The sequence below is a fragment of the Ruditapes philippinarum genome, unplaced genomic scaffold (genome assembly GCF_026571515.1).
Source record: "Ruditapes philippinarum isolate M1 unplaced genomic scaffold, ASM2657151v2 ctg1104_1_1_1_1, whole genome shotgun sequence".
NCBI lineage: Eukaryota > Metazoa > Mollusca > Bivalvia > Venerida > Veneridae > Ruditapes > Ruditapes philippinarum.
The window spans coordinates 43,052-56,429 of record NW_026856378.1 but is presented as its reverse complement, the minus strand read 5'-3'; the positions used below and the strand labels follow the sequence as shown (position 1 = coordinate 56,429).

At 29.8% G+C, this 13,378-nt stretch overlaps 1 protein-coding gene across 1 annotated transcript; it reads left to right on the top strand.

Moving 5' to 3' along the window:
* The first annotated feature begins 1,969 nt into the window (after positions 1-1,969).
* Positions 1,970-11,288, top strand: LOC132746322 (uncharacterized). The gene is made up of 2 exons (XM_060735434.1): positions 1,970-2,914; positions 11,182-11,288. Exons 1-2 carry the CDS (start codon positions 2,475-2,477, stop codon positions 11,243-11,245), a joined length of 504 nt encoding a protein of 167 aa, XP_060591417.1. The 5' UTR covers positions 1,970-2,474; the 3' UTR covers positions 11,246-11,288.
* Positions 11,289-13,378: the final 2,090 nt, after the last annotated feature.

The window sequence follows — 13,378 nt, the reverse complement described above, 5'->3', positions numbered from 1 at the left end:
ACTATCAACTGAAAGATACTGTCATACTAATGTCAACCAGTAAAGCAGGTCAATATATCAACCATTCACTTATTTTCTAGTCTTTTTAATTAGTCATTAGACGATTAGAACATTTTAGATAATTGTTATTTACTAGTCATAATATGTTCTGTTCTTTATTTATCCAAAACAAACCAAAAAACAAACAAACAAAAACAAAGCAACTAAATCCAGCCTTTTGAATACTATATTATCACTTACATGGGTGATGAAGTTTTACAAAGACATGACATTCACTGACAACGAAATGTGATAACCTAATTAGAATTATTGTAAAATTAAGAAAGCAAATAACAATTAAAGAATAAATTTGTTTAAATAATTTTATTACTTATACGAAAGTACATATTTATATTGAGGAAGTCGTCTACATGTATTTAGTAAAATGATCTATACTTCGAGCTATCCTTTTCAACTTATCTGACAGTGTGGGTGTTTGTTGTTGTTTTTTTTGTTATTAATTTTACTAAAACAAAATGTAAGACTTTTGCTGACGATAAATTGATTTATCGGACATTTTTTACGCGCTTCATACTTTTTTTAGTCACTTTCATTAAATTAGGTAATATAGGGACTGAAAGCAACGGTTGAAAGTCTGGGACTGAGTATGCGCGAAACACTAACCGTTGATGTAAAAACCTTTTTGGTTTTTTTTTATAACATTTTTAAACCTTTTGAAATTTTTTAAACACTTAAAATTACAGTTCCATCGTCGGATACCAAGACCGAACCTCTTTCAGTAGCTAATTAAACAACCGTGGACGACGATGCACTTGCCCCTGTACTTTGTCTTAGTGATGTACATTTTCGATTCATCGGGTTGGGATTATGGTTTCTACAAAATCACTATTAGAGTATTCCTTAAATGTCATAATCATTATGATAATTATTTATTATTATTATTATTTATTATTATTATTGTTATTATCAATTATTATTATTATTATTATTATTTTTATATAATATTAAAATAATTATTATTATTATCAATAATTATTATCATTTTCATCATCATTATAATCATCATCATCATCTCCACCATCATCAATTTTATCATCATCATCATCATCAATTTTATTATTATTTTTATTAATTATTATTTTATTATTATTATTATTATTATTATTATTATTATTATTATTATTATCATTATATCGTCATTATTATTATTATACATTAATTATCGTATTATTATTATTATTATTAATTATCATTATTATTATTATTCATTATTGTTCTAAATGCTGTATAATTGAAAATGATTTCGCAGGCAAACAATTCATTATTTTTCTTTAGAAAAAAAAAAGATTCGATTGAAAAAAATAGTGACCAATTAACATTAAATTATGTTTTCTTTTCTTTTATAAAGCCAATATTGCCAAATAAAAAACACAAATACATCCTTTTTAAAAACTGCAAAAGAATATAAAAAAAATATGTCTTTAAAAAAATCCCCAAAAAAATTAACAAATTAAAAAAAAATCTTAAGGAAAAAAATCATCTTTAGGGTTTAAGAAATATCTATTTGTTCCCAACCAGAGTGGCACTAATCACGTTTTACGGTAAATCATCATTGTATTTATTCCACCCTAATTCTAAATGAATGATTGCTACTTCTGCATATTATAAATATGAACAAACATGATACCCGCCGTAAACTTTAATAGCGTTTGTAACGTTTTCCTAACATCAATAGAAAATATTACATTTCTTTGAACGCTTCTCTGTTAGTAAAGAATGTTTCTTACGTCGCTTAACATATATGGCGTAAACCAGCGCCAGTCTATCAGTAACTCTTGGTACCTTATTCTCTAATGAATATATGGTAGCTGAAACCTTGCGAAATTAGTTTCCGATTCGTTTCTATGTATAATTAGAGCTATCTATCCCACGTGTGAGAAATATACACGTCAGAGACAGCTCATCTTCAAACATATCACTTGCTTATTTTAATCAACGGGCGTGTATTTAATGGCCGTTGATGCTAATTAATTTCACTTGCCGATCGACGACACCAGGGTATACATCACCTAAATTACAAGTGAAGTATCACAGAGAACGGGACTTCATTGGTTCCAGACGCTTTATAAACATGTAAACGTTTGATGGACTTTGATCAATCGGAATAGTTATTGCAGTGTAATTTTTGAAACGTTACATAATAAGTTAGGCACAGGCGTCAACCTGATAAGTTCACTTTTCATTTAAAAAACATTAAAGAATTTCAACTTGGAAAAAATTTACAAGGACTTATTTAATTTTCAAGCAATTTTACAATTAAGGTAATTTTCAAATAAGGAGCTTGTGGGGCTTCACTTTCGAAATAAGGCGAAAAACCGAAGAAGACAAGACGTTATATGATTTCAAATTAATACGCCGATCCTTCAAATTACACATTTATTCGGTAATATTCCATAGAATAAACAGAAATAAAAATGAAAATCCAAGTGTTCGGATGCACATTTTGTTTAGTGATAGTTATAAATTGTATGCTTTACGAGGCAAGGACTTTGTATACGGTAAACCCATATGATTATACTCTGTCAAAAAGGGGTAACGTAGAGCGGCGGGGATTCCTTAAGAGTTTTTGTGTCCGTAGATGCCAAGTCGGTAGAGGAGGCAACCTGTGTCGATGTAATGGTTTTCATTTCGCAGGGAAACGAAACGGAATTATGCCAGCATATGCGGAAAATCAAAGACGAATTGTTGAAGATGACCCTGAACAAATCGTATATAAAATTTTGGAGGAGAATGACAAAATTTCACTAGATCCAGATAAATATAGTGTAAAAACCGGTATGATCCCTCAACAAGAGATATTGAGAGAAATAGAAGAAATATTTCCAGAAGTGATGACCGCCGAATTAGGCAAAAGGTAATAATGATATGACTTTAATAACGATTTATATATTGATTATGTGTTCATACTCAAATTGTAATTATTCGTTTCATACTCATTTTGAATTAACGATATTAAGTTTTAAGCTTTTTCATTCGTTCAGATGTTACGCTCTTATGCTGAAAAATACAAATGTAAAAGTGATACTTGTAGTTCTTTCAATAAGAATTAAATGTATTTAATGATATAAAATAGATATTTTGATAAATATTTACAAAAAGATTGGGGGCACAATATGTTCTTAAACCAAAAAAATGCAAATTTCCTATTAGTAAACTTTTCTCATTTCTAACAATGATATAATGTTGTGCTGAGAAACTTAACTAATATTTAAGATTAGAAAATTTGTCAGTAAATGTAATTATTAAAAGATGGCAACTAAATTATTTTAAAATAACCGTTATCTGAAAACTTTAGAAAATAAATAATGTTCTATTAAGAAAATGTTTGCCTTTTGAGCTTATGACAACTGGCATTTTAACTGATATTTTATTGTTTTAAAAGTGCTGGGAATATTGAATGGCTTCCTAAGTGTTTCTGTCATTGCTTACAATGTAGACCTGTCAAAACTTATTGTATGCTTCCATTTTACTGAATCATTCAATGGTTGTTGACTTTTACATTGTCTTTAACATTATACGATGAATCATATGACATGTTTTAGAGAATTTGCAATTCCGTATGCATTCAAGTTTGGTGTTCCATCGTGCAATTTTATTGTCAACGAAGTAAGGATAATCTATTGTATTGATTTTATAATCTCATTCTGATATAAAATTAACACCAACACGGGTATTCCACGTTTTAATACCATACAAAATAGAAAATCGGAAGCGGAACTTGCCATTCCAACAAAAATCTACGATAAGGAGACTTTAGGAGTATATGATTTTTTTTTTCTATTGGAGTATAGGTTTCAGGCTTCTTGATGTTTTTTTAAAAAACGAGGGGTAACATAAATATACATACATATATCACTTAACACTAACAGCAAGTTATAAAATTAAAAATATCGATTACCACTATTTGAGCCGCGTCACGACAAAACCAACATAATGGCTTTGCGACCAGCATGGATCCAGACCAGCCTGCGCATCCGCGCAGTCTGATCAGGATCCATGCTGTTCGCTTACAAACCCTATTACAAGCAGAGAAACTGATAGCGACCAGCATGGATCCTGATCAGACTGCGCGGATGCGCAGGCTGGTCGGGATCCATGCTGGTCGCAAACCCATTATGTTGGTTTTGTCATGGCGCGGCTCATTTTAATATTTTTAAAAAGTCTAATGCTTCTATCTAGGAAATAATAATTAATATTGTTAATTTAGTCTAAAACTTAAAATTGAGAGGTTTAAATGATTAGCGTAATGATATACAGAAAAATATATTTATTATTCCTTCACTCTCAGTCAAGTTCCATGAACATTTTATAAATTATAAAAATTATGTTATCTTCATGTATAAAGACTAACCCTGGTAAGCAAATATTGTCTTATATACCTCAGAGCCTTTAAGACAGTAGGTTAATTAATGTGTTATTATCTGGCAGTAAAATGTGGCCAATATACTATGCATATTAAATAATTCATGTTGGCAATGGACTCAAAATTGTTAACAGTATAACACAACAACAAAGACCGGTTAGTGGCAACAGCCTTGTGTAGCATTAAAAGAAAAGATACCATGATTCAAAGCAGAATCTTTGTATATTTTGCCTAGCACGCAAGCAGAGTTTCATAGCATATTTTTCACGAGTGTTTTTGAATTTTGAGGTCGTACAAAGGACGCAAGTGAAATTATGAATTTCTTTAACAACAAGTTTGACGGATATGTTGCTTTGTATCATCTAACGTTATTGTCTAACACTATTATCTAACATTTTCCTGTAACAGTAACTTCTAACAATTCAGAACAATTTCACACAATGTTGTGATATTACCAAAGCTTTATTCAATTTTCAAAGAATAAGGACTTGGCTTAGATACAATATAAATTGGAATACCTTAAAATTATGAGAGTTATCGGGTGAAAACTTGTTGACTTATTTCTCTTTGATTCTGTTCACGATGATTTGTTGTGAAATTATGGTTCAATATATAAGTTGCAGACGAAACCAGACACATGTTGAATAGATAAAACATTTCAAAATACATGATTTGTAAAACAACGGTTAAGAGCTTAATCCTTGCACGAAAGGGCTAAACATATCAAAATATCAAATGAATTACATTTTGAACAATAGATAGAAAATTATAGCTTAATTTCTCCCTTTTCTCCCTTAAAAAATAATGATTTGATTATCCGGTAATGTTAACGCAGTAGATATACGTAATGATAAAAGTAGCATTGTCGCTTAGTATTAAGGTAGAACGGATATATTTGCATTGTTCAATGATGACAATCTTTTGTCTAATTTCCTTCTATTTTCTATTTGGACAAAATCCCTTGTGATTTCACTTACAATGTAAACTCATTAATGGGTAACGACTGTGTTTATTTCAAATGTAAATAGAATATAAAGAAATCTTGTTGACAAAGGACTTAATCCACACAGATATTTTAGTAACGTCAGTCTACACAAAAATAATGTTTAGAAAAAGTGAAAAAAGATAGAACAATTATTCACAAAGATAGAGTAATTACAAAGACAATTATTTTTATAGTCTCTTATGAGAATTGACGCATATTGGAATCGTCCTAGCTTTTACCTTTGCTGTTATTAAGGACATATTTAAACATTAATATTATATCAACCATTCCTTAAATACACGCCAACGCTTTCTGCTAATCCTATATAGCGTCCAATGCCACTACCTATAATATTATGAATTAAACAGACATTAACCCCTACCAAGCTAAAATCTTTAAAAAATCTTGCCAATCTTTTAATCTGGATCAAATCATTCATCATTTATGGGGAATATGTTAAAATAATTTCTGACCGAATGGCGAACAGTGTAGACCATGATCAGACGGCACGGACCTTGCTCTGCACTGGTCCCTTGGGTATTTTCAGTTTCCGCTGCCAGGGTAAAGGTAAAATAATGTGTCCTAGCAAATGGCTAGGTATTGTATATTAGTTATGTAAGAAAATTTTCTAGCAAACAACTGAATAAACATCGTCAAAGAAGATTTAAGTTTTACCCATTGTCCCGATAGCCATTGAAATATCTCTTGATTTATAAATCAAGAGATATTTACCAGGGTTAGTTATATCTGTTTCAATAGAAAGTTTAAAAAAAAAAATTTTCTAAATAAGATATATGTTGGTAGTCAGAACACATTTACTTTTGTCAATGATACTAAATGATGACTTTCAAAATGTTTTGTCTTAAATTATTTCAGTAAATCTCAATGAATCTCGTATCAGCTGATAGCAATAAATAATAATTTATGCGTATTTACAATAAATTTATTGAAGACCCATATCATTTTTGTAAGGGTTTTACGTCGCATCAACACATTCAAGGTGATCTGGCGACATTCCAACTTTACTGGTGAAGAAAGTCCTTAGGGCCCCTCCATACATTATTTAAGGCACAAACGGGCACCTAAGTAGAACCACCGCAGTTCCGTTACTGGCTGGATACCTTCCTTACATGAAAAAAAAAAAACAAACCCCAAAGTCCCTGTCGGGTTCGAAAACACAGCGCTGAGGGGCAAGTTGGTTAAAGACAACATTCTTAGTCAACATACCTTAACTACGTGGCTACGGACGCACCAAAGACTCATATCAAAATTCACCTTTAGATACCGCATGATCATGTTAGATAATGGTGGAATTGTACTTGCATACCTACAATGAAATGCTAAAGACATTGTATTATTTTAAAATTCCATTTAATGTTTTAAATTCAAGAGATCCTATTCAGAAAGTTGTTTTTTTTACTTTTAGAAAACAAAAAGTAAATACATGTCTAGGCTTAATAAAAACACTTTTCAAGGGCGGTTAAGTCACTTGATTATTTCATAAGTTTAATTTATTTTGGTTCGGGTTCCGAGTCTGTAAAGGTATAGAAAAATAACTGGTGCCTCTCTGTTCATACATTTTATCAGATAAAGGCGGGCACCCAAGTTAAAACATCAACCTTTCATAAAATCCAAAGATAACCTTCCCTTTTATTATCTTACTGCTTTTGCTGGATTCGAACCACAGCGGTTATGCGTAAAATGTTTGAACTTAATAACATATTCAGACAGGACAGTCCTAATTTATTTTGTTTATAACTACACGCTGGTGATGTTTCGGCTTTTTAACGACTTAATCTTACATAATGTCATGTGTTTAATAGTAAAATAAAATGTTGATTAAACTTGTACCTTGGTATCGACTTTGATAACATGTTTTTAGTAAAATCGAGTACAATACGTCCACAATGTATTGTTCAAATTTCTATCAGACAGAATAATCAGTAAAAAAAAACCCTTAAGTTTATCTATCTAGTCGTAGTTTGTTTTCAATAAATTTACAAAAGGATATTAATAAAATTATGATTTATTCAAATGATATTGCAATTAATATGTTATTGTTTCATTTATTTTGTTATATATATTTATTAATATTTTGGTTTCAAACCTTTTCCGCTGTGTAAACCATCATTTCAATTATCAATATCTTTATATATTTTAAGATGCATTTTCATCCATCAACTGCTCGCCATGTTGTGTTAAGATAAAATATTTTAATATAACACATTTTGAAATATGTCATTAATTTCTTCACATTATTCTTTGACTCATTTGAAGTAACTTGATCAAATTCAACCACTGTATGAAATGATATGACACAAGCTTTGTTAATTTAACGATCAATTTAAAAAATTACCTAAAATTTTAATTTCTGGGAAAACGTTCTATTTTTTATATAAAAAACACCAGAAAAGAATTTTAATTAATTTGTTTTTAAAAATGAGCATTTTTTACATACATCCCCGCAAAGAATAACGCAATTTCTAAGTACTTTGATAATGTCTTAACTAATGTTATAAATATTGTGATGCTAATAAGATAAATTAGTAAGCAAATCTAGAAAAAGGAGATAATCCCGCGAGACCAATAAAAAGAATTTATTTTCAACAAGTCCATTCATTAGACTTAATAGAGATCGCAACATTTTCAAAGTCCCAGAACACCGTTTATGTGATATCTATTAATTGCTTGAGAACTACAACTTTGCTTTTTATTTCATTTATATTAGCTAATTTTATTGAAATATTGCACTTTTCTTCATACATAAAGATTTGGAGTTAACATATTTTCTTTCTTTCTGTTTTTCAAATAAAATTATTTTTATCAACATATCTGTTTAATACTTTCTGAGGAAACGTTTCGCTTAAACTCTTTCAGACAGATGAAGCTTTTTTTGAAATTAGCTTGAATAGAAAAAATACTTGTTAAATGGTACTAATTATGCACTTTTTTCTCTTAATTGGTAAGTTTAATATAAAACAAGAATTTGAAGGAAGTGTTTGTAATAAAAGACATTCTGTATGCTTCATCTAAATTTAATTTAGTACATAAATAGTACTGGTAATGCCTATCAAGATGATCAGATTATGCGGTAAATGCTTTGACACATTGAGACCAAATAATCGAAGCCAAAACAAATTAGTTAAAACAGATTAAAACAGATAACATTTATTTATAACAAAACGCCCGCAATCCGTCGTGGCTGTTACCATTATTACCGTAATACTATATTGAACTTGGTGCAAATCTCTGTTCAAGCACTGTTTTTTAATTTGCTAATTGGTTTTTGTTTCAAGAACATAATACGTGGTTAGAAAGATATGATATTACATAAATGGCGCACGTTTTGTCTCATCCTGTGTTAGTTTTAACTGTATCCGGTTAAGTGTAGGTGTTAAGCAAATATGATCTAAAATTTGAGCAATCCTCCACCGTTTTCCAAGACAGGGATAACATTTTTTCGGGTAACGACAAGTATCACCTTTCTAGTTACAGAAATAAATCGATTTGTAATTTATCTTTGTACATGTCTATACATCTTGTCCAAAAGCAAAGAAACGTTTTGTAAATTCTGCTTCAGTCATTTGATTTGCACAATGTATGTTCTGCCAGTAGGTATAAATGATCGAAATATCAAGTTTATTTCTTATTTCCTGTTAAAAAATGACAAGAGATATATATAAAACAACTAATGAACACCACATTTTCCAAATGTTGTTGTCCTAATTGAATTATTGCTCATGTTTGAAATTTATTGTCCAAATAATGATGTTAATTGCTTAGAATATCTGTGTGTAAAGTTTTAAAATACAGTGACGGACGCAGATTTAGAAATAAATCAACTGATGTAGGTAGCTTAATACGAAAATTTCTTTTCATAAGTTGTAATTTGTTCTATCCAAATACAGCAATTTGCTTAAGATGTAATTAGCTTTGTACTAATTATAGGCCATAAATAAAAGAAACCACATTTGTACGTAGTTTTATCAATCAAAGTCTGAAGATTTATAACTGATTATTTACCCAGCAATTTACCCCTTCAGATAATATTTTTATTCAATGAACGTTTGTAGTTTTCTTTCGAACTGGCCAAAGAATAATTATGGTATGGACATGAATGGCCTGGGAAGTGTGATAATTACGGGTATTAAGAATTACAGCAGTTACAATCTGTAAAAACAAAACGTTCAATCATTTTAGCTGATACACTATCACTTTGACTATTATGCCGTTTGCCTTTTCTGATTTTGTAAAACTATAATGTTTTGGACGTAATAAAGAGCAAACAAGTCACTTCAGGGAGGGAATAACGACCAACAATTTTCCATATGATTTTATTGATATACGTAATGCATGTCTCGGCTAATTTCCATCAATGATTAGAAATCTGAGTGCCTCGTTCTGTGTCATTGTTTGATGGGAATCAAACACCATACGGGAAGAGTTATTCCGATCCAAATGGGTTAATGGTTTTATAACATAACGGTATACCTGAATTATTTCAAATAAGAGTATGTACAAACGCACCCGCATAATCCTCAATTCGTGTAAAGTCGTTTACCTGTTTGTCAATATAACTATATTAAGTGTGTCTTTTATAAACAAACAGATAAATACGAAACAAACTTAATTAGTGGAGTATGATATCGATTGATTCTAAATACTAAACGCAATTACATTAAAATAGATACGCTATTAATATTTCTAAGAGTGAGTGAGTAAGTGACTTGGTGACTGGGTGACTGACGTAGTAACTGACTGATTTAAGCGTGTCCCACAAAGATTCAAACGGCAATGTTTACTGGCAACAGTAAGCGCAATGCTTCGCTTCACTTACATAATCAAAAGGAAGCTATATTGATATGATACTCCCAACAGTCACATCATTTTTTCCTACAATTATCTAATTAAATGCTTATTACTCAGCAATGATGTTGCTTGCTTCTTTGAGTTTGTTTGTTTGTTGTTTTTTTTTTTCAAATGACTCACTCAAGCATTATGACTTCAAAGATAAAAAAGTTTCATGATATATTTTTAACAATGAATATGAGTTTGATTTCAAAAGTTGTTTTGACTATTTAGTTGCTCTATACATAATAATGTAAGGTTCCATCAAAGAAATTAACCACAGATTATTATTTGACCCTGATATAACATTTTTAATGCTCTTTATGTTAAAAATTAAATCAACAATTAAAAGTAATCGGTCATAAAATCGGAATATTAGATTGAATGGACACTTGCAATTGATTAAACAATATCTCGTTTTCTAAAAACATTTTCAGCATATATTTTTAGTCATATCACAAATATCACAAAGGTTTTGTAACAATAACTTACATATAGTCATTTCATTAAAACTTGTTAAAAATAATACATCAATTCGATTGTTTTAATTTGTCTTCTCAGTATGCTTTGTTTTTCTTTGTTTTTGTCAAGTCAATTTATATAAAACCCACGCTGTATTCTTCAACAGTTCGTAAGCAGCAGAAAATTGTATAAAGTCTATACAAAAATGATACTTAACAAAAATTAAAAACTAAACGTTTTTAATCCTAGCTTATCCAATCTCTCTAACAAGATTCTATTACTAAATTATTTATTATGGTGTGTTTTTTATGATGATCAAGAATAGATGAAAAAGAAGAAGAAGAAGAGAGATCATTGATGAATGAGATGGTGGTGGTGCTGGTGATGATGATGATGATGTAGTAGTAATTTATATTAACACGATATGAATTGCTATTTAGAGTGACTATTTTATCTTTTTCAGACCACCAAGAAACGACGACATTGGGGAGATTATTGAAGATTATCTTCGAACAGACGAAATGTAAAATAATCACTAACAGGATTATTTCTCGCTTTAAAAAAAACGTATTAGAAATACCTAACATCAGACGTGAAATATATGATTATTAAGTGAACAATGATACATTTTCTCTCTACCTAAATTCTGATTGGATCCAATTATCCACAAGATTAAAGAGAAACATACCGACAGTAAAAAAAACTGAGAAGAAACAATTTATTTCGCAATTTAAATTTTAAGACATTCAAAGTTTGCTATAAAAAGCGGACTATTTGTTATTAAAATTTGAGACATTGTTTTCAAAATTTTATAAATATATGGTTCTAACTCTTTGGCGGCTTTCTCGATCACACTTTTCTAAATATATTTCATGCCAAATATTAATGAAACAATAAGAAAGGAAATGAGTACCCGACATGATGAACATAATAAATGTTCTTTCTCAATTTGAAAAGGTAATTCACGAAGAATATATGCATTTAATGTAATGCTGCAACAAATGTGTATTCACTATGGTTGAAAAATTGAAAGAAAATGGAAAATTCTTTCAGGGCTGAAAGTGACAAATTTAAACCTATTTTTTTGTGGTATTTTGTTAAGTTATTAAGACTCATATTTATTTATCATAAATAAAAGAAAATTTAAAAGTCATAACAAACATTATTCTAACAAGTAAATTTTCAAATATATATCTGAATGTTTTTGTTATTATTCGTTACCTCTAGCATTATTACAACAACAACAGCAAATACTTTAATTTTTGAGTCACGTTACATAGAACAGTATGAATACTATGATATAAAATGTGAGGATTTTTTTTTGGGGGGGGGGGGGATGGGTCATCAAAATATCAAAATCAAGCATCGTCACATATCGTTAAACAACATGGGGACAACTATTCATATTCAGCTATACATATAATAGTGTTTCTTACTGGGGGAAAAGACGTGTTTTATTTTCTAAAACACAACCCTTGTTCCGCTACTGTAATAAAAGTTTAAACAATATTTTCATCAAAAGGACAATGCCAATTATTGTTTTAATCATTCAAAACCTTTCTATTACAAAATAAAACTTTAGGAGAAAAAAATAAAAAAATATATAACTTCAAATTTGAGATGCCCCTCCTTCGCATTTACAATACTTGTTAGCAGAAAGAGATAAGGCAAATGCTTTCTCGCTAAATCTATAGTTTTATAATTTAATTTGACGATTTATTGAAGCTTTATGGAAGACTGGATTTACAATTAAATCAAATATTCCATGCAAGGTTTCAACGCATTAAAACCAAGTCGATTAATGTTAAAGTAATTTTCTGTAAACAAAACCCTGGTGAAAAATAATTAAAAAGAAGACAAAATACCACAAAAAGACATTAATATTGATACAGAAATGAAAGGAAATAGCGTCTTTTATTTGTAATAAACAAAATGCTACATTGTCATTCTCTAACATTCATTTTAAAACGTATCGTTTCTTATCATTGTGGGAACACATAATAACAAATGAATTAAAACACGTATATTTTGCTTTTTGAAATACCCACGTGTTCATTTTGTAGAAACTTAGAAATATTTCGGGATTGCTCTTATTTGTCATTTATTTATTTTTTTATTTATTAATTTACTATTTATATTTTTTTTAAAATGAAAGCCGCTTTAATTTATTGAAATATAAACTACTTTCATATTTCAAACAATGAATAAATTTTACGTTTTTTTAAAAAAACACGTCTCCAGATGGCAAACTGAGACAGATATTAGTCTTGTAATGTCAAATGTGTTCCCTTAATTAAGCCAAAAGTTGACAAAGTCGTCATTAAAACGTGCATTTGTATCATAATCTAACGCACTAACGCAGTTACCGGTATTAGTAGGAAGGATATTTAATTCACGTGTAAATATCTGGTACGCATGGAATGCAATGAATGGCAATAATTAAAATACATTTATTGTCCCACATAAAAAGAACAAATATAAGTTTATGTGTTTGCCAATATATTTGATACATTTGTACCATCCTATATCCCGTGCGTCTCCGATCACTGATGCCAATGTCCTCTACAATCACGCGGGACTAAAATAACACCGATGAAAAAATCCGTCCTTTGATAAGGTATGGTATATCCAGACTCCGGCAAAAAGCGGACTGTCTGTCT